General features: G+C 60.8%; 5 protein-coding genes across 8 annotated transcripts in view; 2 read left to right on the top strand and 3 right to left on the bottom strand.

Moving 5' to 3' along the window:
* Nucleotides 1-7,310, top strand: part of HNRNPM (heterogeneous nuclear ribonucleoprotein M) — a 44,940-nt gene extending 37,630 nt beyond the window's left edge. For 2 of the 4 annotated variants that reach the window (XM_062178743.1, XM_062178741.1), the window contains 4 exons: nucleotides 2,364-2,417; nucleotides 4,089-4,891; nucleotides 5,375-5,426; nucleotides 6,895-7,310. In XM_062178743.1, coding sequence (XP_062034727.1) covers nucleotides 2,364-2,417; nucleotides 4,089-4,891; nucleotides 5,375-5,426; nucleotides 6,895-7,058 — 1,073 coding nt within the window. In that variant the 3' untranslated portion in view covers nucleotides 7,059-7,310. The remainder of the gene's footprint in view (nucleotides 1-2,363; nucleotides 2,418-4,088; nucleotides 4,892-5,374; nucleotides 5,427-6,894) is intronic. The other 2 variants (XM_062178742.1, XM_062178740.1) reach the window with 1 other exon arrangement.
* Nucleotides 7,311-7,778: 468 nt separating this feature from the next.
* On the bottom strand, nucleotides 7,779-13,582 carry PRAM1 (PML-RARA regulated adaptor molecule 1). The gene is made up of 10 exons (XM_062178959.1): nucleotides 13,529-13,582; nucleotides 10,828-12,217; nucleotides 10,688-10,742; nucleotides 10,499-10,608; nucleotides 8,729-8,795; nucleotides 8,533-8,641; nucleotides 8,264-8,426; nucleotides 8,148-8,181; nucleotides 8,020-8,054; nucleotides 7,779-7,908 (listed from the first exon to the last, which is right to left on the bottom strand). Exons 1-10 carry the CDS (start codon nucleotides 13,529-13,531, stop codon nucleotides 7,871-7,873), a joined length of 2,004 nt encoding a protein of 667 aa, XP_062034943.1. The 5' UTR covers nucleotides 13,532-13,582; the 3' UTR covers nucleotides 7,779-7,870.
* Nucleotides 13,583-16,300: 2,718 nt separating this feature from the next.
* ZNF414 (zinc finger protein 414) lies at nucleotides 16,301-19,463 on the bottom strand. Its single transcript, XM_062178256.1, has 8 exons — nucleotides 19,381-19,463; nucleotides 18,506-18,797; nucleotides 18,182-18,289; nucleotides 17,986-18,091; nucleotides 17,300-17,643; nucleotides 17,165-17,215; nucleotides 16,556-16,726; nucleotides 16,301-16,451 (listed from the first exon to the last, which is right to left on the bottom strand). Exons 1-8 carry the CDS (start codon nucleotides 19,381-19,383, stop codon nucleotides 16,378-16,380), a joined length of 1,149 nt encoding a protein of 382 aa, XP_062034240.1. The 5' UTR covers nucleotides 19,384-19,463; the 3' UTR covers nucleotides 16,301-16,377.
* A 3,057-nt stretch (nucleotides 19,464-22,520) lies between these two features.
* The window catches only part of MYO1F (myosin IF), a 33,084-nt gene continuing 29,222 nt past the window's right edge, over nucleotides 22,521-26,382 (bottom strand). The window contains exons 24-28 of the mRNA XM_062178911.1: nucleotides 26,208-26,356; nucleotides 25,688-25,771; nucleotides 24,999-25,194; nucleotides 24,742-24,911; nucleotides 22,521-23,231 (exon numbers count right to left, since the gene is read on the bottom strand). Of these exons, the coding sequence (XP_062034895.1) occupies nucleotides 23,155-23,231; nucleotides 24,742-24,911; nucleotides 24,999-25,194; nucleotides 25,688-25,771; nucleotides 26,208-26,356 (676 nt within the window). The 3' untranslated portion in view covers nucleotides 22,521-23,154. The remainder of the gene's footprint in view (nucleotides 23,232-24,741; nucleotides 24,912-24,998; nucleotides 25,195-25,687; nucleotides 25,772-26,207; nucleotides 26,357-26,382) is intronic.
* LOC133749639 (mucin-2-like) overlaps nucleotides 26,215-26,382 on the top strand; it is a 30,342-nt gene continuing 30,174 nt past the window's right edge. Inside the window, exon 1 of the mRNA XM_062178910.1 lies at nucleotides 26,215-26,299. The gene's annotated coding sequence lies outside the window, so the exon portion shown is untranslated. The remainder of the gene's footprint in view (nucleotides 26,300-26,382) is intronic.

Here is a 26,382-nt window from a genome sequence, read left to right as displayed (position 1 = left end):
AACGACTGCAATGACAGGCGAGGCCAGGCTGAAGCCAGGACCCAGGAGCTTCTGAGTTTCCACGTGGGTGCAGGGGCTCAGGATTTGGGCCATTTTCTGCTGCTTCCCAGGCACATTTGCAGTGAGTTAGATCAAAAGTGGAGCAGCTGGGATTCAAACTGGCAGCTATATTAGTATGTCAGCCCCCCCCAAACAAAATATTGAGTTGGGTTTTCAGAGTAGTTGGCCTGGACTGGTCTAAAAAATTTTTTTAAAGATTTTTTTTTTTTTATTTGAAAGGCATTCACTCCCCCAGTGACCACAAAGGCTGGGGCTGGGGCTAGGGCTGGGGCATGCTGAAGCCAGGACCCAGGAGCTCCATCTGGGTTTCCCACATGGGTGGCCAGAACTTGGGAGCTGAGACTCAAACTGGCACTTTGATGTTGGATGGGGTGTGTGTGGGCTTCCCAGGTGGTGTCTTAACCCTGTGCCCCAGCAGCTGTCCCTTGGGTTCATTTCCTGGTCTCTCTTCCTGCGTCCTTTATGTGATATTTGAATTGTTGAGGTACTGCTCTCTGTAGCTTCCTGCTGTGTCCTCATCTATCGAAGCATAGATGTTTGCACTTCTTTGTGGCATTCGGTTGTACTTGGTGCTTCAGTGATATGCATAGGTCTGTTGCCCTTGACCTTGAAGGACCTGGTCTATCCAGAGAGGCTCAGGATGGCACCAGGGGAGGCATTGTGGAGCCATTGAATCTCAGGCCTTCACTGCAGACGTGTGGTCATGCAAAGACCATTTTTTCCTGGGTGTCTTGTTAGGGCGTGAAAGGCATTGCTGTCAATGGCTGATAGGCGTGTTGTCCTTGAAGCTGACAGGCTGGGCTTCCTAGCAGAGAGAGGGCAGGTGCAGATGCAGAGGCTTGAAGGTGAGGATCTGTGGGCCCAGGGGAAAAGTGGGTTCAGATAGTGAGTCTGCACAGGGGGTCTTGAATGCCCATGGGAGGGATTTGGCCTTTCTCTTCAAGTGTATGGCTTACGAACTGCAAGCTCTTACAGGGGGTAGTCTGATCTAGGTACGTCACGGGAGGGTGCACTCTGAACTTGGTGTCGTCAGGGTGTCAGTTTGTTGGTGTGCTTTCCCACCTGCTTCTTTCAGCAGTGCTTCAGAGCATGGGGAACAGTCGTGGTAGGCTTTTCTGCTGTGTGGTTGTGGCCAGAGTACCCGCTGTGTGGCTGCTGGCCAAGCTGCAGAGCAGACTTCAGGACTAGAGAGGTTGGGTCCCTGTGCTTCCACATAACAAAAGGATGGAAGAGAAATTTTAAAAGGTGACATTAAGAACAACATTAGACAAATTTTTTTTGTTTGTTTTTAAGATTATTTAAAAGAGTTACATAGAGGGAGAGGGAGATCTTCCATCTGCAGTTTCAATCCCCAAATGGCCGCAATGACCAGGGCTGGGCCAGGCTGAAGCCAGGAGCCTAGACCTCCATGCAGGTTTCTCACCTGGGTGCAGAGGTGTCAAACTCTTGGGCCATCTTCCGCTGCTTTCTCAGGCACACTAGCAGGGACTTGAACCAGCACCCACATGGGATACTGCTCCACAGCACCGGCCCTGCTGTCTGTCGAGCCAGTTGGGGTGTACGTGAGGGGGTGTTTGTTTTCCTGCAGCTCTCTCTGTCACTTAGTTGCAGTTGCACATGGCTCACTTGGGGCAAGGCTGACCCGCACAGGTTGCTGAGGTGTTTCCACACAGTGCTCATCAAGTAGGTGGTGGTCTCAGCACTGTGCAGGTGCTGCTGGCTCTCACCATTTATTTAGGTTGTACATGGGGGCTTCAAAAAGTTTATGGGAAATTCTTAGTTAATACTCTTTCCATGAACCATTGACGCTCCTTTGATAGCATATCGACAGCGTCAGAGAGGTGTTGAGTGGATCTTGGTGCTTGAGTGCAGGCCTCAGTCTTCTGAGCAGGAAGTCCCAGGGAGAGGCTGTTTGCTGCCCAGGGGAGGGGGGAAGCCTCACCACTGAGGGTCTGAACCAGCTCGAGAAAATTGCTAAACAAGGGCTGAGCCCCTGTTCTTGCTCCAAGTTCAGTTCACGGATGCACACGGCTCCTGGCTCTGCTGGACGCATTCGCAGGTGACCTCACAGACTGGGCCCCGACTCTGGAGCTACACAGGATCCTAGCGTGGTGACCCAACGTCAAGGACTCTGTTTTCCATAAAATGATCTTGTCTCTGTGTGTATTTCTCAAACCCCTTACCCTTTTCTTTCTTCCCTTAAATAATTCATTAGTCGTGTTGCTACTCTGGAATCTGTAATGAGCAAATTTCTGTTACCGTAGAGCAATTGGCTAATTTTTTTTTCTTCCTGATTTCCTTAGAAATCCTAAGTAATGCACTGAAGAGAGGAGAGATCATTGCAAAGCAGGGAGGAGGTAGGAAACCTTAGTCTGCTGTTCTGACTCTTAGAACAGGCTGCTCCTGCTGTGCACCCTAGAGAGTGGTGTGAAAAGTGTGGCTCTGCCTCTCCCTAGCTGTGTGATGTGTGAGAAGTTACTGAACCTCTCTGTTTTCACACCACTTGTGGACAGTGTAACAGTACCTACCTCACAGGGTGGTTGTGCAGAGTAAATGAGCTAATGTACACAGAGGTGCTTGTGTGGATGCTCGCTGTTGCCCTTGTGATGCTTATGTGATCTGGGGGTTTCTTACTCTGTCAGTTGAAATTGTAAATTCCCAAAGGCAAGTGTTTGGCTTTTCCTTTATTGTGAACCTGAAAGCACAGGCGCTTGCCTAAATTACGTGCCTGTCCTTGATATAAACATCCAGAAAGTGTGAAGAAGTATATACTGTCTGAAAGCCCACACTGCCCAGTGATAAACGCTGCAGACATTCGGCGTGGAGCCGTCAGCGCACAGGACACGTGGCACGGCACTTTTTCAGTCCGGTTTTGCCTCGAGGCTCTGGGTATCTTAGCCTTGCCCTCCTGTATCCGTTCGCTCCCTGCTGCGGTGGGCTGGCTCTGGAGTCCACGGGCCCTGCTGGCTCTCGTTCTCTGCTGCCCTTGGCCCTGGGGGTCGCCCTCATTTCTGATGCTGCTGGGCAAGCCACCTGTGCTTGCTGGGCCTCTGCCTTTTTCCTCTGGCAGCAGCGAGGAAGTTAGAGTCCCTGAGACATCTGTGCTCTCAGAGCCTGCTGTCCTGGAAGGTGTGTGCACTGTTTGGCCACTTGGTGTGGTGGTCTTCAGCCAAGAAAGCAGCACAGAGAGTAGAGTGGCTTGTGAAGGGTCACGGCTGCGGGCAGTTACAGAGACAGCTCTGTTTCTCCCCGAATTCACATCTGGGCTGGGCTGCTAGGTCAGCAGTGGGCCGCTATGGCGGAACTGCCTGTCTTCAGAGGCAGGCAGTGGCGGTGAGTTTCAGAGGGGCCTGGCGCTGGAGCCAGATGCTCCTGTCCAGCTCAGAGTTGCAGGCCCCATGGACAGGGGTCACCGCATGCTGCAAGCTCACTGGCCCTAGGCATCTTCCACAGTCCACTCTGCAGGGCCATCACCAGCTTCCTCCCAAAGCCAGCCAAGTTACACACAAGTGGCTGGCAGAGGGGTAAGGGCCCTGGAAGTGGCAGGCTGTGTGCACAGAGGATCTGTGTTGGCATGTATGTTGGTTTTATCTCTGCCTGATCACGTGGCTTGTAGAGTCACCTCAGTGTGCCTTGGAAGTGCTAAGGAAATGCAGATTGACCTCCATAAGACTTCTCTGCATTACACTGGGTGACCATTGAGTGTGGGCTTCTACACTTCCCTTCTTAAGAGCATTTTCCATCCCTAGAGCTGGAAATAGCACCAAAGTCTCAGAAAGTGGTGCGTGGCTCAGATTTGATTAGCAGATGTCAGCTGTGACGCAGCACAGGCAGTGTTGTCGTGACCCCGGTGCACTGTCACCCAGCTCTAACAGCAGTTCTATTTGAGGGAGGTCTTGAGGATGAGTCGTCATGGGCTGAGTTGGTGACCTGTGGCTGAGCTTGTGTGCTGAAGTGCCCAGATGTGGCGTGGTGTGCACACTGATGCTCAAGTGCGTGACACTCACTCATGTTTTGGTCTGTTTCAGGTGGAGGCGGAGGCAGTGTTCCGGGGATTGAGAGGATGGGCCCCGGCATTGACCGCATCGGGGGTGCTGGCATGGAGCGCATGGGCGCAGGCCTGGGCCACGGCATGGATCGAGTGGGCTCTGAGATCGAGCGCATGGGCCTGGTCATGGACCGCATGGGCTCAGTGGAACGCATGGGCTCCGGCATCGAGCGCATGGGCCCGCTGGGCCTCGACCACATGGCCTCCAGCATCGAGCGCATGGGCCAGACCATGGAGCGCATTGGCTCTGGTGTGGAGCGCATGGGCGCCGGCATGGGCTTCGGCCTGGAGCGCATGGCCGCGCCCATTGACCGTGTGGGCCAGACCATTGAGCGAATGGGCTCTGGCGTGGAGCGCATGGGCCCTGCCATCGAGCGCATGGGCCTGAGCATGGAGCGCATGGTGCCAGCAGGCATGGGGGCCAGCCTGGAGCGGATGGGCCCCGTGATGGATCGCATGGCCACCGGCCTGGAGCGCATGGGCGCCAACAACCTCGAGCGCATGGGCCTGGAGCGCATGGGCGCCAACAGCCTGGAGCGCATGGGCCTGGAGCGAATGGGCGCCAACAGCCTGGAGCGCATGGGCCCCGCCATGGGCCCAGCCCTGGGCGCTGGCATCGAGCGCATGGGCCTGGCCATGGGTGGCGGTGGAGGCGCCAGTTTTGACCGTGCCATTGAGATGGAACGTGGCAACTTTGGAGGAAGCTTCGCAGGTTCCTTTGGTGGAGCTGGAGGCCATGCTCCTGGGGTGGCCAGGAAGGCCTGCCAGATCTTTGTGAGAAATGTAAGTGGCTCCTGATGGACTCCTTGGGGTGTGCACAAGGAGGGCTGGGAGGCGGAGGTCAGTGGGGCAGTGAGGAGAGCACGCCTTGGCCCTGTCCCAGAGACTGGCATTGGTGGGACAAGAAGGGAGTAGGAAAGCACCCTGCACTTGCACGGAAGACTGAGTCCTGGGGCTGTGGCTTCTCCACAGTGAGCTGACCGTGTGCTTCATGAGCGTGCCCGCATCGTGGCACAGCCGTTTAGAGAGGTGGCTGTGCTTGACCAGCCTGTACCAGCTTGGCCATGTTGGCCACTGCAGGCAGGGCCCCGGGGGCCGCTGGAGAACCTCAGATTGGGCCTGTGTTGTTCGCGGCTGAGGTCTTGGACTGCACGTCAGCCAGCCTCTCTGTAGTCGCAAGTCCCCAGTGTCTCTGAGAGCCGGCTGTGATTTGTGTGGGTTGAGACTTGGTTGAAGTGTACATTAGTCTCCCCTTTTCCCCCTCAGCTCCCATTTGATTTTACATGGAAGATGCTGAAGGACAAGTTCAACGAATGCGGTAAGTGTCTGAGAAGGGCCCTCTCGGTGCTTCCCTGTGTCGTGCCTTCTTGTGACTCCATCGAGTGCAGCTGCAGAGCTTCCGTCCTGGGGTTGGCAGCTCCGCGGTCCGCAAAGGGCCTTGCCATCGTTCTGCCTCTGCAGATAGTTGAGCATCCTGGTACGTGGCAGATGCTGTGCTCTGTGTTCTCATTCCACTCTCCACGTTCTCTTTTCCTTCCTTTCGGAGTAAGGTTTTAAAACGAGATAGAGTTGTTCCCCTTGTGCACGTGGGTCAGGCACAGTCACTGACTTGGTGCCTTCAGAGCACTGCCCTGCCCTGCACGTGCCATGGCTGGGGCTTGACAGAGCTGAGCACACCACAGCGTGTGTGGTGAGGCTGTCTCTCTGGTCTCCTGGCACACCAGGCAGTGCTTCTGGAAGGCTCTTTTGTGGCTGAAAGGAAGTTGTTTTCTTTCCCTGCCCTTCAGGGTGGGCCCACAGCCCTCACTCCACCACCTGTGTCCTTTTCAGCCATACCAGGGGGCTGTGGGGTCAGGACTTCCTTGTTTCTTGCCGCTTCTCTCGCTCCTCTCCCTGGTGAGCTGTGCAGTCAGAGCTGCCTTTTCCTCCACGCCGCTTCCCCTCCCTGCTCTGCGTGTCCACGTGGTACCTGGTTGTCCCATCTTGTCAGCTTGGATCATGCAGTTCTTCCCCACCTCTTAGAAAAGTCTGAACTCACAAGCCCCTTGAAGACTTTGTTGTCCATATCTTCCCTTGTCTCCTTTCCATCCGTGAGCCAGCTGCAGGTGCTTGTCCCCTGGAATGCTCAGGCGCCAGCTGGTCTGCCTGCTAGTGAATTTTCCAGTAAGCTCCCTCACAGCGTGGCTGGGAGAAGCCCTGGGAAGCCAGCTGTCCCCGACACAGAGTCGGGCCCAGGCTGACCTTGCTCTTGTGTGTTTGACACCTGCTAAGTGGAACCCTTGGCTTGTAGGGCTCTCCTGCTGTGGGCCAGTTTCCGCTGTGCTTGACACATACCTGGGCACGCAGTAGGTGCTTGGGTGGAAATGTGGAGCTGCTCGCTCAGTATCGCATGCCTGCCATTAGGCACAAGAGGCCGTGGCGGTGGTGGTGGCTTGGTAATGGGGTGGGTGGTGGCGAATCAGACTCCGAAGTGTTTCTGTAAGCTGACTTCACACAGCCCCATGTTTTGAACTTCCTGAAGTGTGCAGGTGAGCGTTTGAAGCCGCCAGGAAGGCTCTTCACGGGGCATGGTCAGGCTCTTGTCTGCTGGCAGGAAAATGGCAACATGGCAGAGGGGTCGTGGTCGCTGGCCCTGGCCACCATGTTCTTTGTGTTCATGCACCAGACCTGGCCATGTTGACTCTGTCAACTGAAATCCAAGAGGTGATCTGGACTGAGGGCAGTCTAGGCTGAGACTGAGCTTGGGTTTGCCTGATGAGTGGTCTCTTCTTCCCTCCCTGTGCCAGGCCACGTGCTGTACGCCGACATCAAGATGGAGAACGGGAAGTCCAAGGGGTGCGGTGTGGTTAAGTTTGAGTCGCCAGAGGTGGCGGAGCGAGCCTGCCGGATGATGAATGGCATGAAGCTGAGTGGCCGAGAGATTGATGTTCGGATTGATAGAAACGCTTAAGCACTTGCCTTTTTTAAACATCGATACCAGACCTCTGAATTTGTATTTTTTCTTGTTAACCATTTTAATTTGTTGGCTGGATGTATAAAGATGTTTAAAAAATTCAGTTGCTTTTTGGGGTAATTTGAATTACTTTTTTAATGACTGGGGTTCCATTTGACTGTTTGCATTGAGATTGCAATGTGCGCAATTTTTTTTGTAGTTGTGGCATCTTGTTGACATCGAATAAGACTTTGATAATAAATACAAGTTCCTGAAATTGGCTGGTTTGTGTGTGTGTTGAGGAGCAGGCACTCAGACTGCCTTGCTCCGTTGGAGCCATGAGCTGACCCCTAGGGCCCTGGCCCTGAGGAGCTGTGTTCCGACTGCCCATCTGGAGCATCTGGCCGAGGGGAACTGCCCTGGCTCTTGGACGGTGCTCTGTGGGGCCCAGGCCGTCGTGCGGGCTTGTGGGCGGTGTCCAGGGCTCCCACTGATCCTGGCATCTGGGCTCTGACAGACCAGTGTCCTGGCCCCACCAGATGCTCTCCTGGAGCCACTGCCACCCAGCTCCCACCCACTCTGGTGAGTGGCCGAGTCAGACCCCACACAGCCCACCTCTTGCCCTCTCACCTCCATCCCTGAGACCGAGACCCCGTCACCCTGTGCCTGTGCTCCACTGAGTGCCAGTCCAGAGAGAGAGAAAAGACAGGACACGGGGGGTGCTGTAGAGAGGGGCTTTATGTGGGCGGACGTCTGTTGAGGCGAGGTCCAGGGCTCCTGAGTGGGTGGCTAGGCTGCTGGCCTGTCCTAGGTGTCCACACCTGTCGGCTTTACTGTCCCCGGAGGAATGGGTGGCTCTCCAGAGGGTCTGTGAGGAAGGGTGATCCAGTGACCCCCTCCCCAAGTGGCTTGATAGTGAGCAGGCGCTGCCCCAGAGTCACTGGTCCCTTCCAGTCACCCTGGGCAAGTATCTACGTACCCCAGACTCCAACGTCGTCATACACCTCCGTTTCCCTGGCAGAGAGCATAGTGGGGTCAGCAGGGGCCCCCTGGCCTGTTGTCCTCCCTGCACACCCAGCCCCCTCCCCAGTCAGGGCCAGCACTCACAGGGGCAGCAGAGCGGTTCTGGGCACGTAGCCATCTGCAGAGAGAGCGAGTAGGCTCAGTGGGTCCTCGGCCCCAGGGGTGGCCTCCCTCCCGGACACAGGGCCTGGCTCACTCACACTTGCCCTTGGGGTTCCGGCACAGCATCTCCTCCTGGCTGGTGAACTCGATCACCTCCAGGATCTCCCCGCGCCGGATCCCCAGGTGTCTGCCCCCACCACGCCGGGTCTTCGCATTGGGGTCTATCATCATCCTTGTGTGAACCACAATCTCCCCTTCAAACTGGGGGAGGGGGTTGGGGCACGGCGTGAGAGCTGCTGCCCGGCTGCTCCCCCACCTCTCTCCGAGGAGGGGTTCCTGGGGCCTGACTCCTAGCCCTCAGACACACCTTGAACTTCTTCCGGAACTCCTTCTCGGCTTTCTCAGCCTTCCTGATCTGCTTCAGCAGCTTCGGGTCCGTGGGCAGTGACACATGCGACTGGGGGGCCCTCTCCTCCCTGAGACCGTCGAGAAATGGGGGTGCTTAGGAGCAAGGTGTGCCCCTGCCTTCTGCCCATCCCATCCTGGCCCTCGGCCCATGGTACCTGAGCGCTCCGTCTGCAGGTGGCCTCCTGGCAGCAGTCTGGGTGGGTGACGTGTCACCTAGGGGCACTGGGAGCGCAGGGCAGGGGCCTTGAGCTCAGCCTGTGTCTGCCCTTGTGCCCCTACCCTGCCAGGGCCCTGCCCCCCTTCTCCCCAGGCCTTTCTGGAGTTACCTGTCCGCCAGTTGCCTGCCTCTGCACCTGCCGCGTGCCAGCCATGGCAACTCTCAAGCCCTCGAAGCCACCTTACTTATGCCAGTGGGCACCGCTGTCCTTCCCAGCTCGCTCAGAGGGCTCAGGTGGCCCAAGGGCACCCCGCTCTCCAGTCAGTGGTAGAGGCAGGCTTTATTGTCAGCATTTGAAACCATTTTGCTCCTGCCTCCTAGGGCAGGTTGGATTCTGGGAATTGTAAGATTTGGTTTAAAAACTAAGGCACAGGCAAGCACTCCCTGAAGGCCGGCCAAGTCCCCTCTGAGGAGGGGCTGTCAAAATTCTTGGACTGCCCTGGCTGATGGGATGGGGAGGTCTGACAGGGAGGGCCCACCTGTGCTACTTCCTGGCGAACGGCCAGGCTTCCAACGGGAGCCTCAGGAACCCCAAGTGGGGGAAGGATCCGGATCCTGGAGCCCCAGCTTGTCCCCTCTGCCTGACGAAGCGTCAACTCTGGACACTCGAGGCCCACAGCCCCTCCTGTCCAGGAGCTCACTGCGGGCACCTGTCATCCTCACCTACTCCAAGATGCTGAGCTTGGCCTGTCCAGGGTCCAACCCAGAGCACACAGTTGCTCAGCTGCTCTTGCCTCTCAGCTGGCCCTGTTGTGTGGGTGGTCACCCAGGCACCCCAAGGGCCCTGCAGAACCCATGTATGCAGCGAAGAGCTGCCCCCGGGTCTACATTGCAGGACAGACCTGAGCGGCCTGCTCAGTCCCTGCTGGAACTGCCGAGTGCTGGGGGTTGAGGGGAGGCTGGGGGTCCTGGTCCCACGTGCCAGGGGAAGGATGGACTTGGCAGAGGGCAGAGCAGGCTTTGAGACTGTGTGCCCACAGCGAGGTCCGGGCAGCGCCGCGAGCCAAGACCCAGGCAAGTGTGGTGTTTGATGGGAGTGGGGAAGAGAAAGGGCAGGGGCATGGGGTACTGTGGGGTTGGGAAGGTGGTGTGGGCCTGAGCAGGCCGTGACTGCAGTCTGCAGCCCCCAGGCCCAAGCCACAGAGACTCCCCCCAGCGCAGAAGCAGCAGGGGTGCTGCCGGGAAGCTGTGTGCTAACCCGGTGGAGAAGAAGGGGCCCAGGTTCCCTGCCAGGGCCTCTGCCGCCTGGTGGTTCCCCAGCAGGAAGCCCTTCCCGCACCGTATCTGCCCCGGCTGGGTGGGCCGTGGCCAGGCACTTGCCACATTCCCAGACATGCGCTTCTATGACGCGGCCTTGACGTGGGGTTGTGCCTGCGTGAGCAGACTTGGAAGAGAGAGCCCCAGGGAGGCAGGAGCGCCCAGGGGCCTGGACAGAGAGCGGTGAGAGCAGCCTGCATACTGGGCCCACCACAGCCCCACCTGTCTTCAGCCCCTGTCCCGCCTGGACATCCCCACAGGCATCTCAGGAACGCCTGCTGTCCCCAGCCCAGTGTGTTCCCGCTGCACACAGGGACCCACCCGTGCCTTGCCTGAGTCGCCACCAGGTCCCACTGGCTTCGTTGTTGTGCCATCCCGGCTCCTGCGCCCCCCGGGCCACCCCCCTGCCTGCTGGCCCCAGGCTTCCCTTCCTCACACAGGTCCCGCTCACCAGCAGCTGGTGTGGCTGGCCTGTGACTTGGCCTGGGGCCCGGGCCGCCGAGGTCGGCGAGGTCGGCAGGCTCCACGTTGTCGTAAAGCTCGTAGATGTACTCGGGCTCCCTGCAGGAATGGATGGGCAGCTGGGTTGAGGACCTGCTCCAGCCTCGCAGCCCGCACCTGTGCCCTTCCCCACGCTTACGGCTTGGTGTCTGCCCGGAAGGGGGTCCCAGCAGGAGAGCCTGTCCTTTGGAGATCTGTGGGGGAGAGGGTGCAGGAGGGAGGAGGAGCTGCCTGGGACCCACAGCCCCTCCTCTGCTGGGGCTGCCCACTCTGACCCACCTGTGGCTGCAGCTGATGGTCTCCGAAAGCTCTGGATGTCCATCGGGCCTGGGGGCAGCGGGGGCTTGGCTGGAGGGGGTCCCAGGCTGCTGGCAGGAGGCAGAGGCCTCCTCCGGGGTGGGTGGCTGGCCCTGAGGCCTGACCTTGACCCTCCCTTGTGAGTGAGGTCTTCAGACCCCCAGCGGGGTATCCCAGGGACTCCAAACCCAGGGCTGAGCGGGAACTGGGGACGGGAGCCGGCAATGGCCGTGGGCAGCGAGCTCTCGGAGACGGAGCCTGGGAGCGCAGGCTTCCTGGGGAGTGCAGTGAGGAAGTCAGGCTGCAGGTGCTGCCTGGACGCAGCGCTGGGCTCCGGCTGCGAGAGCTTGCGGGGGCCCCCTGGCCGTGGGGGCTGCAGACTCTTCCTGGGCAGTGAGCAGAACTCGGGTTCCGAGGACGTCCTGGAGAGGCTGTCCAGCCTGGGCTGCGGGGGCTTTGTGGAAGGCACTCTGAGCTCGGGCTGCGGCGGCCTCTTGGGCAGCACGCTGACCTCGGGCTCCGACGACGTCCTGGAGAGCTCCCCAAGCCCGGGCTGCGGGGGCTTCTTGGGCAACGTGAAGAAGTCTGGCCGCGGGGAGCGGGGCCGGGGCTCGTGGGCCTCCTGCGTGGGAGGAACGCCACTGACCTTGGGCTGCGGCCGCTGCTTTGGAGGGAGGCTGGTGACCTGAGGCTGCGGGGGCTTCTTGGGAAAGGTGCTGAATTTGGGTTCTGAGAGGGGCCTGGCAGGGTTGATGGGCTCCGGCTGGGAGGACCTCAGAGGGCTCTCACCGACCTTGGGCTGCGGGGACTTCCTGTCTAGCTGTGAGAACTTCTTGGAGACATCACTGAACTCGGGCTGCGGGGGCTTCCTGGGGGGGTCTGCGAACTCGGGCTGCGGGGGCTTCCTGGGGGGGTCTGCGAACTCGGGCTGCGGGGGCTTCCTGGGGGGGTCTGCGAACTCGGGCTGCGGGGGCTTCCTGGGGGGGTCTGTGAACTCGGGCTGCGGGGGCTTCCTGGGGGGGTCTGCGAACTCGGGCTGCGGGGGCTTCCTGGGGGGGTCTGCGAACTCGGGCTGCGGGGGCTTCCTGGGGGGGTCTGTGAACTCGGGCTGCGGGGGCTTCCTGGGGGGGTCTGTGAACTCGGGCTGCGGGGGCTTCCTGGGGGGGTCTGTGAACTCGGGCTGCGGGGGCTTCCTGGGGGGGTTGGCGAACTTGGGCTGCGGGGGCTTCCTGGGATGCTCGCTTGGCTCAGGCGGTGGAAACCTCTTCAGTCTGTTGAAGTCAGGCTTCGGCGGTTTTCTGGGGTGTTCACTGGGCTGGGGCTGAGAGGCCTGGAACCTGGCTTGGAGGCTGCGGAAGTCCTGCTGGCTCCCCTGGGGGTCATGAGGCCAGTCAGGCCGAGGTGGGCACCCAAGGAAGGATCAAGGGTCAGGGGCATGCAGCCCCACCCCCACACCACTGTCCTTGGCCCTGGCTCGATTGTCCATTTGGGGCTAGACCGCCCCCTCCCCCCAGGCTCCTGGAGCCCAGCCACACCCCGCTGATTGTGCACCTAGGCACTGGGTCCCCCCACTCACCTCCAGCAGGTGGGAGGTGCCTTCAGAGTGTCCTCCCGGACCCCTAGTCCTTCTCCCCCGCGGGCCCAGTCCCTTCTGTTCCAGTTTTGAAATACATCCCGTAGCTAACCACTTCTCACCGCTTTCACCACGGATGGCGGGAGGAACTGTCCCCACTGCCGGGATCATCCCTGGCCTGCAGCGCCAGACCCTCCCCCCACCATCCCCGGTCAGTTTTCCTCCACCAGGGTGTCCACAGGGTGTGCGCTGTGCGCGTGCAGCTGCTGGAATCCAAACCCTGCCCACCCACCCTCGCAAAGCTTTGGCCGCTGTGCTCAGCAGCGCAGCCCGGCCACTCACTGGGCGTTCACAGCCCAGTAGATATTCTGTGTGGGTGTGCGGGTGCGCGTGGCTTCTGTACAGACCCCATGCCGTCTGTAGAAGGGACCTGAGCATCCTGGGGGTGTCCACAGGGCCAGTCCCTGAGGCTATGGTGGGAACTCAGCCACAGACAGGCACACACCCCGTCACACCTGCAGACATCCAAGGGGTGCTCACTGTCCACAGGACTCCCACCACCTGGGGCATCTCGAATGCTCCGGGGACGCGCTCAGATGACCCCACACCTGGGCTCACAGACCTAGGCCTCGGAGGCTGGCTGCCCTCCGGGCCAAAGCAGTGGGGAGAGGAAGGGCAGTAACTGGCCTGGTTTGCCTCACTCGGGATCAGGCGTGTCCCTGGGAAAAGTGAGTCCTGCCTGGGGGCTTTAGTTAAGGCCTGCTGGTGCCCACAGGGCTCCCCGAGTCAGGGTCGGCAGGAGCGGGGAGGGGTGGGGGTGCCTGACCCACTTAGTCACCCCACAGGAAGCTCCTGCCCCCTCTGTTGCTGCCTGTTCTCAGGTTAACTGAGGCTGAGCTGGGGAAAGGCCACCTGCCCCCCTGAAGTCACAGCCGAAGCCCGGGCTCCTGTCTCGGGGGCCTCCCCGCCTGACTATTCCTGTGTCCCCGACCTCTTTCCCTAGCACCCGCTTCGCGCCTCTGCTCTTGGAACCTCCGCCTCCAGTTTTCGCCTGCTGTGCCCCTTGCTCCCCAGCCTCCCCAGCCTCTGCCCCGGGGCTAGGGGACTCACCATGTCTGCAGGCTGGTGATGGGCCGGGGCACCGAGGCTGCTGCCTTCAGGAAGTGCCTGTGGCTTCTGCTCCCCAGGCCAGCACACAAGGTGGGGAGGGCAGAGGAAGAAGGAAAGGAGGCGGAGACGGCCCCGCCCGGCCTGTCCCCAGCCACCCTGACCTCCGTGGTCAGTGCATGGAATCAGCACTTCACATCAGTCATCTTCATTTTCATTTTTACTTTAAAAGCGGAATGGCAGAGAGACAGAGATCTCTCATCCGCCTGTTCACTCTCCAAATGCAAGAGAACAGCCAGGCCAAAGCCAGCAGCCAGGAGCTCCATCCGGGTCTCCCATGTGAGTGGCAGAGACCCAGGTACTTCCCAGGGTGTGCATTAGCAGGGAGCTGGAATTGGGCGCAGAGCTGGGACTCGAACCCAGGCACTGCAGCGGGGGACGCGGGCCCAAATGCCCGATTCTGTTTTTACATTTTTAATTGGCACATGATTGCACACATCTGAGGGGTAGTGCGTGGTGTCTCAATCCATGTATGCAATGTGCGATGATCAGGTCAGGGTAACTGCCATGTCCGCCAACTGGAACGTTCTGTCCCTCGTCTTTCTGCTGCCTCCTTGCTTCCAGTGGGAGCTCCTGGGGACTTGCTGCCCCCAGGCCGGCTGAGGCCGGAGAGCCAGGGGTGGGGGCATCCAGTGAGGAGGGGGATGGTCCCTGTGTGATGGGTGAGGCCCAGCTGCCTGCTCGTCTTGCCTAATGCGCCTTCCTCTTTTCAACACATCTTTGCGAGCCAAGAACTTCCCTGTTCTTGGGACAGATTTGCTGGGCTGGCGGCTGGGGAACCGCAGATTTAGGGGTGTGTGCTGGGGGTGGGGCGGGGCCGTGATGTCCAAGACCTCGCCCATGGGGGAGCAGGGACATTCCAAGTTCCCTGAGATGGAAGGTAATGCAGAGAGAAGGATCCAGAAGGCAGTAATCGGGAGGGAAGCGAGGCAGGACGGCCCCTGGGAGGCTGGAGGGAGCTGGGCCCTGTCCCGGGGGAGGAAGGCTGGAAAGCACCCTCCTGGATCCTGTGTGGTCATGCGTGGAAATCGCCTGCGCAGCTTAGGAAACAGCAGAACTTCCAGTTTCTGGTCTGGGGCGGGGCCTGGACAGGGGTTGTTAGAAACCGCATTGGGAGATTGCAGTGCGCAGCCAAACAGCCACTCTGGGGCCCGTGGCTGGGTCACAGTTCCCAGATGTGGGTCCCCCTGGGAATTGGATTCTCAGGAGGTCTGGTAATGGTCAGGAGCATACAGCAGGCACTCAGTGATGGCAGGCTAAACGCTTGACTGGCAGCTGACTCCCCAGGATCTACGTGGACGCCCCCAGCCCAGAGCGCGCAGTTTGGATGCCCAGGAAGCGGGCCTGGAGCCCTGCGCCGTCTGCAGGGGCGGCCGCGAGCCGCCAGGGGGCGCGCCCACCACATCCCCCTTTGTGTTTCTGGTGCCTTTACGCGGAGCCGCAGAGCCAGAAGCTGGGAGAACTGAGCCCGGGCCAGGGTCCTCCTTGGGGGAGTGGAGTCCTCGGGGCGCGGCTGTGGGACTCTGCGGCGTGGGAGGGCTGAGCACGAGAAGTCGGGAGCCCGGGATGCGGGTGCTCGGGCCAGGATCCGCGCTCAGGGTAACCCGCTGGTGTGGACACTGCCGGGTGCTGCACGGGCATCTGGCCGTGCCTCAACCCAGGCCAAAACGCCTGCTGTGGCTCACCGTGGTTAGTGGGAGCCTCCGGTCTCGGGCCCACTTGCTTTTGCACCAGCGCAGGTGGGCGCCTGACAGGTCGCCGGACTCACAGGTTCCCCTCAGACACTCCCGGGCGCCCCCTGCCGGGCGGAGCTCAAACCCCACTTAGGAGGACTCTGCTTCGGGTCCTGGTCCTCTCGGAGCCCCTCTGTGAGGTCACAGCTTTGTCCAGAGGGAGGGCTGGGGGGCGCGGGCCTGCAGGGGAACCGGGGGGGCATTCAGGCTTGCAGGGGAGCAGGCAGAGGTCCGGCATGAGCGGGGAGGGGCAAGGACAGGGCAGCCAGGCCCTGACCGGGTGCGGTGCCATAGGGGAAAGACGCTCTGGGTTGCGGTAACAGGGTGACCGCAGAGTGACCTCTCAAAATGGATGGGGTAGAGGTGGACGCAGATGGGGCGTCCGTGAAGACGGAGTCTAGGCAGCAGGGAGGGTGGCCTGGGACCCCAGCACTGCAGACAGCACCCCCCCCCTTCCACGATGCCCCAGGAATGTTAAAATATTAAATTTCTTTGGAAGGCAGGGAGAGCGAGTGGGGGGGAGAGGAGAGCTACTGGGGGTTCACACTTCCCAAATGCCTGCAGTTCCTGAAGCCAGGAACGGGGACTCCATCCAGGTCTCCCTTGTGGGTGGTAGGGACCCGAGCAGGTGAGCTGTCACCCACTGCCTCCCGGGAGCTGTGGTGAGCAGCAGAGCTGGAACCCAGACACTCCGACCAGGGAGGTGGGGAACTTCACTGCTTTGCCAAATGCCCGTTCCCCACCCCCAACAATGTGAGAATTCGACCCCACCCGGGGATGGGGTGGCAGTGCACTGGAGACCTGGGTCCCAGGTCCCAGGACGGAGGCGACAGGGAACATGGGACATGGCTTGGCTGAGGGACAGGCCCTGTTTCTGTGCGCCCGGCGTGAGCTGATGGTGGGGTGGAGCTCCGGGGCTGCTGGGCTTTGGCGCCGTGTGCACCAGAGGGCAAGGGACCCAGACACAGCACAGGCTGGCTTATCGCGCCTCTTTTATTGTCCCCACCTCAAATTACAAAACTCTTCAACTCCGCCGCCCGCCCCCCATCTCAGCCCGGATCAAAGAGGCGAGAAGACTGGAAGCTCCCCCTCTGACAGCAGCGGCGACGCACTGGGTGCAAGCGGGGCCGGGTCTGGGGTGGAGGTGGGGACAGGGGAGAAGGAAGCGCTTGAGCCTCGGCTTCGCCTCACCCCTGTGCCCCCCGCCCTCTGCAGCCGCGCTGTCCCCTGGCCTTACCCGCCGGGGCGTCGGGGCGCGGCCCGGACGCCGGGGCCGCGGGGGCGCCGGGGCGGTGGTCCTCCAGGTGCAGGGTCATGGCGGGCCGCGAGGCCGTGGAGAAGGCGCACTGCATGCACGAGTAGCGGCCGCGCGTGTGCTCCCACACGATGCGGCCCGGAGCCGCGTGCCCTGCGGGCAGGCAGGCGGGACCCCATCAGTCCCGCGGCCGACCCCGAGGACGGCGGGCGCGGGCAGCGGCTTGGACGTTTCCTCGCTTCCCTGTCAGCTCCCGTGCGCGGGCGGCCGGGCCTAGCTGGATCTGTTTGCCCCGCCCGTCATCACCGCCGTAAACTCGGCTTATCCGCGGCCCCTGCGCCCACGAACCCTCGCAGGTGGGGAAAGGAGCGCTGCACGGCGAACGGGCGGGCGCGAGTTTCACACGGGAACGCCGGCGCAGAGGAAGGCGCAGGTGCCAGAGGTTTTTAAGGCAAAATCCTGTATTTCGGGGTGGCTTTTTTTTAGCCACGTGGGAACGGGACGGGCACAGATGCCTGCCAGTCTGCACTGCCCCTGAGGGCGCAGGAAGGAAAGCCCCGCCAACCCTCCCTGGTGGTCACCTGCACGCACCTGAGGGCGCATCGGAGCCGCCCTGGGGTCTTCGGGGGCTGCCGCCAGCACCTGCGACAAAGGGGCGGGTCAGGTCCAGAGTCAGGGGAGTCCAGCCCGCCGCTCCCTGCAGGAGGCCGCGCCCCCGACACTCACCTTGGCTCTTCTTCCAGACGGCAGCGCTGGAGGCCGGTGGCCCGGGCGCCGCAGCCAGGAAGGGGCGCAGGCGTGGGGGGCTTAGGCCGAAGGGCGCGGGGTTCAGGTAAGGTAGGAAGGGCCCGCTGGGCGCCGGGGCGGGGGTCGTGAAGGGCTCGAGCAGCGGGAACTGCAGGCCCGGCGCCGACGCGGGGTCAGGCTCCGGAGGCCGCTCCGGCGCTGGGGGCTCCTTGTCCAGGGCCGGGGGCGGCGGCGGGGCGGGGCTCTGCGCATGCTCTGCGCAGACATGCAGGTGCTTGAAGAGCGAGCGGTGCGTGCGGAAGCGCAGGAGGCAGTTTTCACACCTGCAGTGATAAGGCGCGTGTGTGCCACCCTGTGCCACCCGGGGACTCGCTCTGGGAGCGTGCGAAGGCCCCCCACTTGCAGGGACCGGGCTTCGCCAAGCGCCTCCCGCCCACGACAGCCGCGACCCCTCCAGGCTTGGAGCCCTGGCAACACGCGGAAGGAGGTCTCAATTTTAAGTTAGGGGGTGCGTTTTCCAACCACGCATGCTCCGCCCTTTCTCGCTTATGGGCAGCTCAGACGGGCGGGACTTGCCCGAGGCCACGCCCGTCTCCCCCACCTTGGCACCGAGGAGGGAGGGCGAGGGGCCTGGCCCTCGACCCCGGGCTGGGTGAGGCTCTCACTTGAAGTAGCGATTGGGCTTGTAGTGCAGCTTGCTGTGCGCCACCAGCTCCTGCATGCTGGGGAAGCTCTCGGTGCAGCTCGGGGCCGAGCAGCGGAAGAGCTTGCCTGGAGGGGCGGAGGGCAGAGGGGTGGCTGAGGCTGGCCCCCCGGAGGGGTGGGCCCTGCCGGCCTCCTGAGCACCGACCCGGGCCCTACCTTCCAGGGACTGTGTGGGGGGGCAGTGCGTACGAAGATGCTGTGCCAGGTCCCGAACGCTGGGGAAACTGAGACAGCAGCCAGGGCTGGAGCAGGGTATCTGCTTCCCTGCGGGATGACAGGACTGGGTGGTCAGCGGTCCCTTCCCCAGGGACACCACCAGCCACCCGCCGCCCCGCCCCTCCACCAGACTGGGCCGCCAGAGGGCACACGGCCTAGCTGGTGCTTGGTCCATGGGCAAAAGCACCCCTCGGGCAGGCCAGCTGGACCTCAGCGTCCCAAGTCTGCATTCCTCACTCCGGTAGTTCCCAGGTCACAGGTCACCTGGTGCTGGGCGACGTCTGGGAGGCCGCAGCTCCTCACTGGTCCCCGGGGCTGTGCCGGCTGGACCAGGGCTGGGTCCTGGGTCTGAGGCTGGGGAGGCACCCTGCTGTGTCCCTGTGGGCCACACTGGGGGCGTGGCTGCCCGGTTGGGGCCCGGCGCCTCCTCCAAGGAGGTGGAGGCAGTGGCGCTTGTGGCTGGCACCGCCGGGGCCAACACCTCCTTGTCGGTGTCACTGGAGCTGGGCTCTGCAGTGGCCGGTGTGGCCGGGCCGGGCCCCGACGGCTCCTCCTCCTGGTGGAAGGAAGAGGCGGAGGGAGCTCCTGTGCGCCCCGGGTCCACCTGGGCTCACCAGGGAACCCGTCCCAGGCGGCCCGGACAACAGGGCTCCGCATTTCTGGAGCCCCGTTCCCCACCTAGAAGTCACCCTGGCACCCCCATTCTAAGGAGGCACCTACCAGGCAGGGTGGGGGTAACTGTGCCCATGAGACGCATGGGCGTGGCCTAGGGGGGGTGGGGCCGCGGCTTGGAAGGCGGGGTTCTGGACTGGGCAACCCTAGGAGAGATGCCGGAGAGGCCAGAGGCGGATTGTTTGAGGATGGAGACAGGCCCCGCCAACCTCGGGCTGCGTACACGGACGTGGAGGAGCTGAGGGCCCGGATAAGCCTAGTAGAGGGGCGGAGCCCGAGCCCTGTGGGCGTGGCCGAGTCGAAACCAGGCCCGGAAGTAGGGGCAGGGCGCTTGCCGAGTGACAGCCAGCTGCGGGCTGGTGCCCGGATGTGGGGGCGGGGTCGGTCGGAGGGTGTGCGTTTGGCAGGGACGCTCCCTGTCGGTTCCCGCTGCTCCGCCGCGCCCGCGCCCCCGGCGCCGCGCTCACCATCCTCAACCTGGCTCGGCCTCTCGTTTTCGCGGTTCCGGCGGCTCGGGCTGAGGAGGCAGCGGCTTCCTCGGCGCTGCGGCCTCGAGCTCACGTCGGCGCCATTTTCCGAATCCCAGCTCTCGCGAGAGCGGGGGAGCGGAGCCTGCGCGAGGCGCCCGGCGCGGGGCGGGGCCTGAGATGGGCTCGCCCTGGGCAGCCGCGAGGTCGCCGCGGTGGGCGGGCGCGGTGGGCGCCCTGCGGAGGACCGGCGGTCGGGATGAGGGGCGCCCTCCGGGTCTCCGTGTCGGACATGCTTTCGGGCCCGCCCGCCACCCGCCCTCCGCAGGCGGCAAAGTGCGGCGCTCCTGCATTGCGGGGAAATTGGCAATTGTGGAAGGGGTCCGTGAGCAGCCGGTGGCTCAGGCTGGTCTTGGTCCAGGAGCCGAGGCCCCTAGCGGGCCGCTGCAAGGGTCTGATCACCAGACCCACGGAGGCATGTGCTGCTCTGGTAGATAAAGCCCCATTGGCCGGTACTGTCCGGAGGGCTTCGGGTGGAGGAGTTCCAGGTCCAGGCGGGGAGACTCCAGCTCCCCGGGGCCGCCCCCGCCCCCAGGCTTGCTGAATCCCACTTGGCCACCCCGAGAATTCCCTAAGGAGCGCGGCCTCGCTGACCGGTCGAAGGAAGGTCACCAGCGCCACCGCCCCAGGGTGAGGGGCGCACGGGCCGAGCTGCGCATGCACCTGCCGGCCCCATCTCAGTCTATCAGAACCTTCACCCCAGCTCCACGCACCTGCCGGCCCCATCTCAGTCTATCAGAACCTTCACCCCAGCTCCTCGGGGAGCCCGCGAATTAGGCAAGAGCTGCCCAGCTCCTTGCTCTGCAAATAAAGCCCCGATGTCCATGATTGGGTTTCTGAGCGTTGGGTGAGCGGACCCAGGTTTCGGGGTTCTTACAGCAACACCCACTATTTTCGGGGTTCTGAAACAGAGGGACAAATTTGTCTTTGCCAAGGAACAGTGGGGAGGCCAGCGCTCTGCAGGTGCATGGCCAGGACGGGGTGCAGAGGTCCGGAAGTGGCCTGGGGTGGGTCATCAGGGCCAGGTGAGCAGTGGAGACAGAGGGTGTGGTTTGTGTTACTGTAACCACTGATGAATTTTTAGCAGGAGGAGGCTTACCGTCGGCTCTGTGGGGGTCAGTTGAAGGAGAGGCCCTCTGGGGGAGATGGGACAGTACAGCTTAGATCTCTGTAACACGTTATCCAACCATCCCAGAGGTGCTGGCTGAGCTGAAGACAAACGGAGGCCTCGTCAATGCCTGTGCCTCTGTTGTAAGATGTAGGTGAGGATGTTGTGGTGTGATGCCTGCTTCCCCTATCGGAGTGCCTGGTTTCTAGTCCTGCCTCCAAGTTCAAGCCAGCTCCCTGCTAATGCGCACCTTGGGAGGCAGCAGGTGGTGGCTAATGTACTCCGGCCCCTGCCACCCACCACCCACCGGGGAGATCTGGATGAAGTTCCAGGCTCCTGCTTCTGCCTGGCCCAGCCCTCGCTGTTGGGGGCATTTGGGGAGTGAACCAGCAGAGGAACAATCTCTCTCTCTCTCTCTGCCTTTCAAATAAAGATAAATAGAATTTTTTTTAAAAAAGTAAAACAAGACATACCTGTGACTTTTATATGCTGAGAATACCGTTAGAGGGAGAGTGACTTTTCACTCTTTTGTGCGCCTTGAATGAAAAAGTTTTTCATTTCCTTACCACTCTTCCAGTTACAAAGTCATATGTTTTAAGAAACAAAGATCTCTTTGGTGCTGGAGTGTGTTTGTGTGTGTGTGTGTGTGCGTGCGCGGTGGAGTTTGGTGCAATCTGGGGAAGTGAGACCTCAGAGGGGACTCGGACTCCAGGAAGGGAGGACAGGGACGGGGATTTTGTAAGAGTCAACAGGATGTGGGGCCCAGGAGAGGGTGGGGCCAGGGTGACTCTGAGGTTTGTCTTCGAAAGAAGCTGTCAAAATATGTCACACCAGGGTAGCTCTTTGGCTCAGCAGTTAACATGCTGCTTGGGACACCTGTGTCCCCTATCACAGTGCCTGGGGTTCAATCCCAGCTCCGTGCCCGATTCCAGCTCCCTGCTAATGCGCGCTCGAGGAGGCAGCAGGCGGTGGCTCAAGTCCTTGGGTCCCTGGATGGAGTTCCCAGCTCCTGGCTTCAGTCTGGCCCAGCCTTTGCTGTTGTGGGATTTTGGGGAGTGGGCCAGTGGATGGGAGCTGGAGCTCTTTGTCTGTCTCTTTCCCTCAAATAAATTAAAAATAAGTACATGAAGTTCTTTAAAAAAGAATATGTCACATCCACTTCCTTTTCCATCTCCAATGCCCATGCCAAACCTCATCCACCTGTCCTGCCCAGAAAGCTCTATGGCCATGGGGGCTTGGAGGTGTGCCCAGCATGGGGGGAGGTGGAGGTGGAGGGGTGTTCATGGCGGAGAAGGAGGACAAAAGCCCTGGTGAAGTGGGTGCCTCCAGCCTGTTCCACCCCCCCCCCCCCAGCTAAACCTTTTTTCTTTCTTTCTTTCTTTCTTTCTTTTTTTTTTTTTTTAAGATTTATTTATTTGAAAAGCAGAGCAACACAGAGGAGGAGAGACAGATAGAGAGAGATCTTCCATCTGCTGATTCACTCCATGAACGCCCACATCAGCCAGGGCTGGGCCGGGCAGGCTGAAGCCAGGTGCCAGAAACACCCTCTTGGTCTCCTGCATGGGCGGCAGGGACCCAAGGACGAGCCATCACCGGCTGCTTTCCCAGGCTCATCAGCTGGGAGCTGGATGGGCAGCTAGGCAGCTGGGACTTGAACCGGCGCTCTGATGTGGGACCTGGGCCTCCCAAGCAGCTTAGCCCACTGCACCGCAAAACCAGCAGCTGCCCCCACAGCTAAGTCTTGCACACAGTGGTGGCTGGGCACTGGCATAAAGAGAATCAGGGCTTGGGGGAGGGCCAGGGCCCATTCAGCAGACTGCATTTCTGGAAAGACCAGTGGGGAGGCCCAGCGGCTTTCCCTGGGATGTCTTCCCAGCCACGTGCAGCTTCAGCAAAGGAAAGTGGACCCAGTCAAGCTTTGGTGAGGTGAGAGGGGGACAGATCAAAAAGCTCAAGGAAGACGCAATTTAAAGATAAAATGTATATTGGTGCCAGAAAAATTATAAAAACTCAAAATCCACACATACATTTTTTTCATAATACTAGTTTTGCACGAATTTGTTTTGAAGACCCCTGCTATGAAGGCACGGCTTGGCTCTGTGGTATCTTGGGTAAGTGACTGAACCTCTCAGCCTCCATTATTCCACCTGTAAAATGGGGGTATCTATTGCCCCTGCGTTGCAAGGTCGTGAGAGCACAGTCCTTATGGTCAGTGCTTTTGCCTGGCCGATGTTTATTGCCTTAGAGATGAGAGGAGGAGGCAAGTGGCATCGCCGGATACCTGCCCTGCCATGGACCGTGCCTGGTCAGCATCTTGTGGAAAGCCCAGGACACGACTCAGCCTGTACGCACAAGGCAGCTAGGTAGGAGGTAGGTGCTGCACGTACCCTCTTTTGACACATGAAGAAACCAACACTTGGGCAGGGAGGGATGCCAGGGCCCAGGGGTGGGGTGGGGTGGGGTCTGCAGCGGTGACCCATGGCCTGAGCTGGGCTGGAGGTCGTAGGGTTGGCCTTTCTGGCCAGGGCAGCCAAGGGCAATGCGGCTCCTTGGCAGGCAGGCACGTTTGGCACGTGGGAGGGTGCAACTGCAGTCCCCTCCCCAGGTCAGATCTTCTCCACGTAGTTTCCCGGGAACAGGCCCTCCTGACCATGCAGCCGGCCTTTCCACCAGCCCGAGGGATCTGTGGGAGAGAGGAGAGCGGTAGGCCTTGTCAGGCCGGCCCCACAGGAAGCCCTCAGGCCAGTTCTGTCTGACACAGCTCCATGTCCTTGACCTGCCAGAGGCAGGGGACATCCAAAACACACATAGAGGGGCTGGCGCTGTGGCATAGGGTAAGGGGAAGTTCAAGTCAGCAGTTCAAGTCCCGGCTGCTCCACTTCTGATCCAGCTCCCTGCTGATGGGCCTGGGAGAAGCAGCAGAACATGGCGCAAGTGCCGGGGCCCCTGCTATCCACGTGGGAGACCCAGGGGCTGTATGAGCAGGAAGCTGGAGCCCAGTATGAACCCTGGCACTGCAATATGGGGATGTGGGCATCTTAGCCAGTGCCCTAACTGCTGCCCCTCCAGGAACCTGTCAAGACCCTTCCCATGGCCTTTCCTAGCTATTGGCTTGTACATTTTCTAGAACATTCTTTGCTTCTGCTCTTTCCTCCCCGCTTCCTCCTCAAGACCCCTCCCCAACCTCACAGTGTGGTCCCAGGAATGACCAGGTCTCCTTGACCACCATGGGGCTCCTGCCCATACCTGCAGAGTGGGCTGGTGAGTCCCAGCCTCTCAGGGGGTGGCCCAGAGGACCAAGGTAGGAGGCCGTTCAGGTGGACACCTTTCCGAGTCACAGGGGTCTGTGTGGTGGGTTCTGCTATGGCTGTGTGTTTCACTTATGGGCAACACCAGGCTCAAGTACTAGGTGACTCAGGGAGGCCAGACCCCAAGGGTTTGAGTAAGATTTGAGCCCTGAACTCAGGCAGTGTTTCTTGATGTCTTCGGTTAATAGTGCAGAGGAGTGGAAGTTAACCCAATACTGGGGTTTAGGGTGGACCTGATTAGATTGGATTAGTTTAGAAGGCCATGGCCAGGGGCTGGCTATATGGCACAGCAGGTAAAGCCACTGTCTGCGACTCTGCATCCTATATGAGCACTGGTACGTGTCCAGGCTGCTCCACTTCCGACCCAGTTCCCTGCTCATGACTTGGGAAAAGCAGCAGAGGATGGCCCAAGTGCTTGGGCTCCTGCACCCATATGGGGGACCTGAATGAAGCTCCTGGCTTCGGCCTAGCTCAGCCCTAGCTGTTGCAGCCATCTGGGGAGTGAACCAGCGGCTGGAAGATCTCTCTCTGTCTCTCTGTGTCTCTCCTTCTCTGTAATTCTGACTTTGAAATAAATTAATTTTAAGAAAATAAGAAGGCATGGCCAGAGACTGAGCTGTTGATGTTGGACTGGGAGCCAACATAAACCTCTTTGCTGCCCCAGATGCTTCATTGCAGTCCTAGAAGCTGGCTTAGGGGGACCTCCAGAGCCAGGGCCATGGAGCCTATGCAGCCACTGGAGCAGGAGAGAGTATCTCTGGGAGTATCTCTGAGTGGAGGGGCTGGTTGTCTCTGTTCTTCCCCAAGGATGGAAGGGTGTGTACCCCCTCGGGGGGCTTCCTGGCAGCACCAGCATTCTGACCAGCCCCGGCCCAGGTCACCCACCTTCCATGAGGATCTCTATGACCTCGTTCACACTGAAGCTCAGCTCGTCCACGTCTTGGCCGATGTACTGGTACAGCGCCCGGCACCGTGGGCCATGGGTCCGTGGTTGGGGCTTGGGTCGGCCCACACCAGGCACAGGCCTCTGTCCCACGCTGCGCTTCCTCTGTATGCTGCGGGCACAGGGGGTGCCGATTGCAATCCCAGACACTCCCCTGGCCCCCGTCCACCTCCTGGGGCTGCCCTCCCTCCCTGCCTACCCAGCCACGCCCTGGTCTGGCACGTTGAGGAATTCTGTGTTGTGCTCTGAGGGCGGCCGTGCTCGGGGTCGTCTGCTGGCCCCCAGAGTGGAGGACGGAGGGCCTCGGGGAGGCCGCTGGGAGCTTCCTCCAGACATGATCTCCAGGGGCAGGGGGCCCCCTCTGGCGGAGGGGGGCACCCCATTGCGATCCAGGCCTGCAATGGGAGCAGGGATGGGGATATTCATCAGGCAGTGTTTGAGGAAGGCTGGGCTCCAAATTCCCAGACTTCGTAACCCTGGGCCAGAGCTACGTTTGGCTAGGGGGAGACTCCCTGGCACCCCCTATAGGAGGGTGCTTGCTGGGTGGGTGGGTTTTGGAGGATTGTAAGAGCTTAGCAAGGTAGCTGGGCATAGAAAAGATAAGAACAAACGTGGTGAGTTGGCAAAACAAGATACAGTCTGCGAGATAGGAGAGTAGGTTGGGAAGAGAGAACCGGTCAGGGGTTAGCTGGGGGTGGATTCCGAAGGGCTTTGAATGCCAAACTAGGCTTAGGGGTTCTCCAGTGGGAGATGGGGCGCTGTGGAGGGTTCTGCACAGAAACAGGTGGTCAAGTGTGCTTGTTGGGGTCCATGGACTGGGGGTCCGGCTTAGGCCATGCGGCCCACAAGAGGCAAGGGAAGACCCTTTGTGAGAGGTGGTCTCCTCACCTCTGGGGGGCCCTGGGGCTGCCCGCGTGGGGTGCGGGCCTGACCTCCGGGGTTTTCCTTGGGCCATTCCTTTCCGGGTAGGCTCTGAAAAGGAAAAGGACGCCTGACTAACCTCTTGGCCCACCCAAATGTCCTGTCCACTCTGGCTCCGCCCCCTCAGATTCATTGGTTTTCCTTCAGGACTCCTCGTTAGTTATTGGTACACTTGCTCTGTCCAGTGATCGGCCCCGCCCCCTCCTTGCCTCTGGACACGCCCATTTCAGGGCATGCCCCTCATTCCATTGGTCGGTTTGACACATTGGGTTGCCCCTTCACGTTTCTCCTCCACTCATTGGTCACCTCTCTTTAATACTCTCTAGACACTCCCCCTCCATGGCGCTCATCCACTCATGACCAGCATTACTTGCCCCGCCCCCGAGTCCTCGATTGGTCCCCTTGCTGGCCCCGCCTCCCACAAGGCCCGCCTCTTCCTGAGCACCGCCTCTTGGGGGGGGGCATCCCCGGTTTTGCGCAGACTCACTGGAGCTCTTGGGCAACCCGTCGCCCACGCTGACCGTGAGGGACCGGCCACTGGCCTTGAGCACCGCCAAGTCGCCGGAGCCGCGGGAGAAGGTGACGCTGCGGGTGCCGCCTCCGCCCCAGCCCTCTTTTTTCACTCGGAATTGTAGTCTGCGGGGGAGAAGAGGAAGCTGGCG

Source organism: Lepus europaeus, chromosome 20, assembly GCF_033115175.1.
Source record: "Lepus europaeus isolate LE1 chromosome 20, mLepTim1.pri, whole genome shotgun sequence".
In the NCBI taxonomy this organism is placed as follows: domain Eukaryota; kingdom Metazoa; phylum Chordata; class Mammalia; order Lagomorpha; family Leporidae; genus Lepus; species Lepus europaeus.
The sequence above is the reverse complement of the archived record's forward strand: the minus strand, read 5'-3'. Positions and strand labels throughout refer to the sequence as shown.

Bases quoted from the DNA above. Each gene is read 5' to 3' on its own strand.
- PRAM1 (XM_062178959.1), bottom strand. The intron at 10,609-10,687 runs GTAAGCGTGGGG...CCATTCCTGCAG, and splicing joins TTCCGGGCAGACACCAAGCC to GGAGCCCGAGTACATCTACG. The intron at 8,796-10,498 runs GTGAGCGGGACC...CTGCGCTCCCAG, and splicing joins GCCAGCCACACCAGCTGCTG to TGCCCCTAGGTGACACGTCA.
- ZNF414 (XM_062178256.1), bottom strand. The intron at 17,644-17,985 runs GTGAGAGCCTCA...TTATCACTGCAG, and splicing joins AAGCCCAATCGCTACTTCAA to GTGTGAAAACTGCCTCCTGC. The intron at 17,216-17,299 runs GTGAGTGTCGGG...CCTTTGTCGCAG, and splicing joins CGTCTGGAAGAAGAGCCAAG to GTGCTGGCGGCAGCCCCCGA.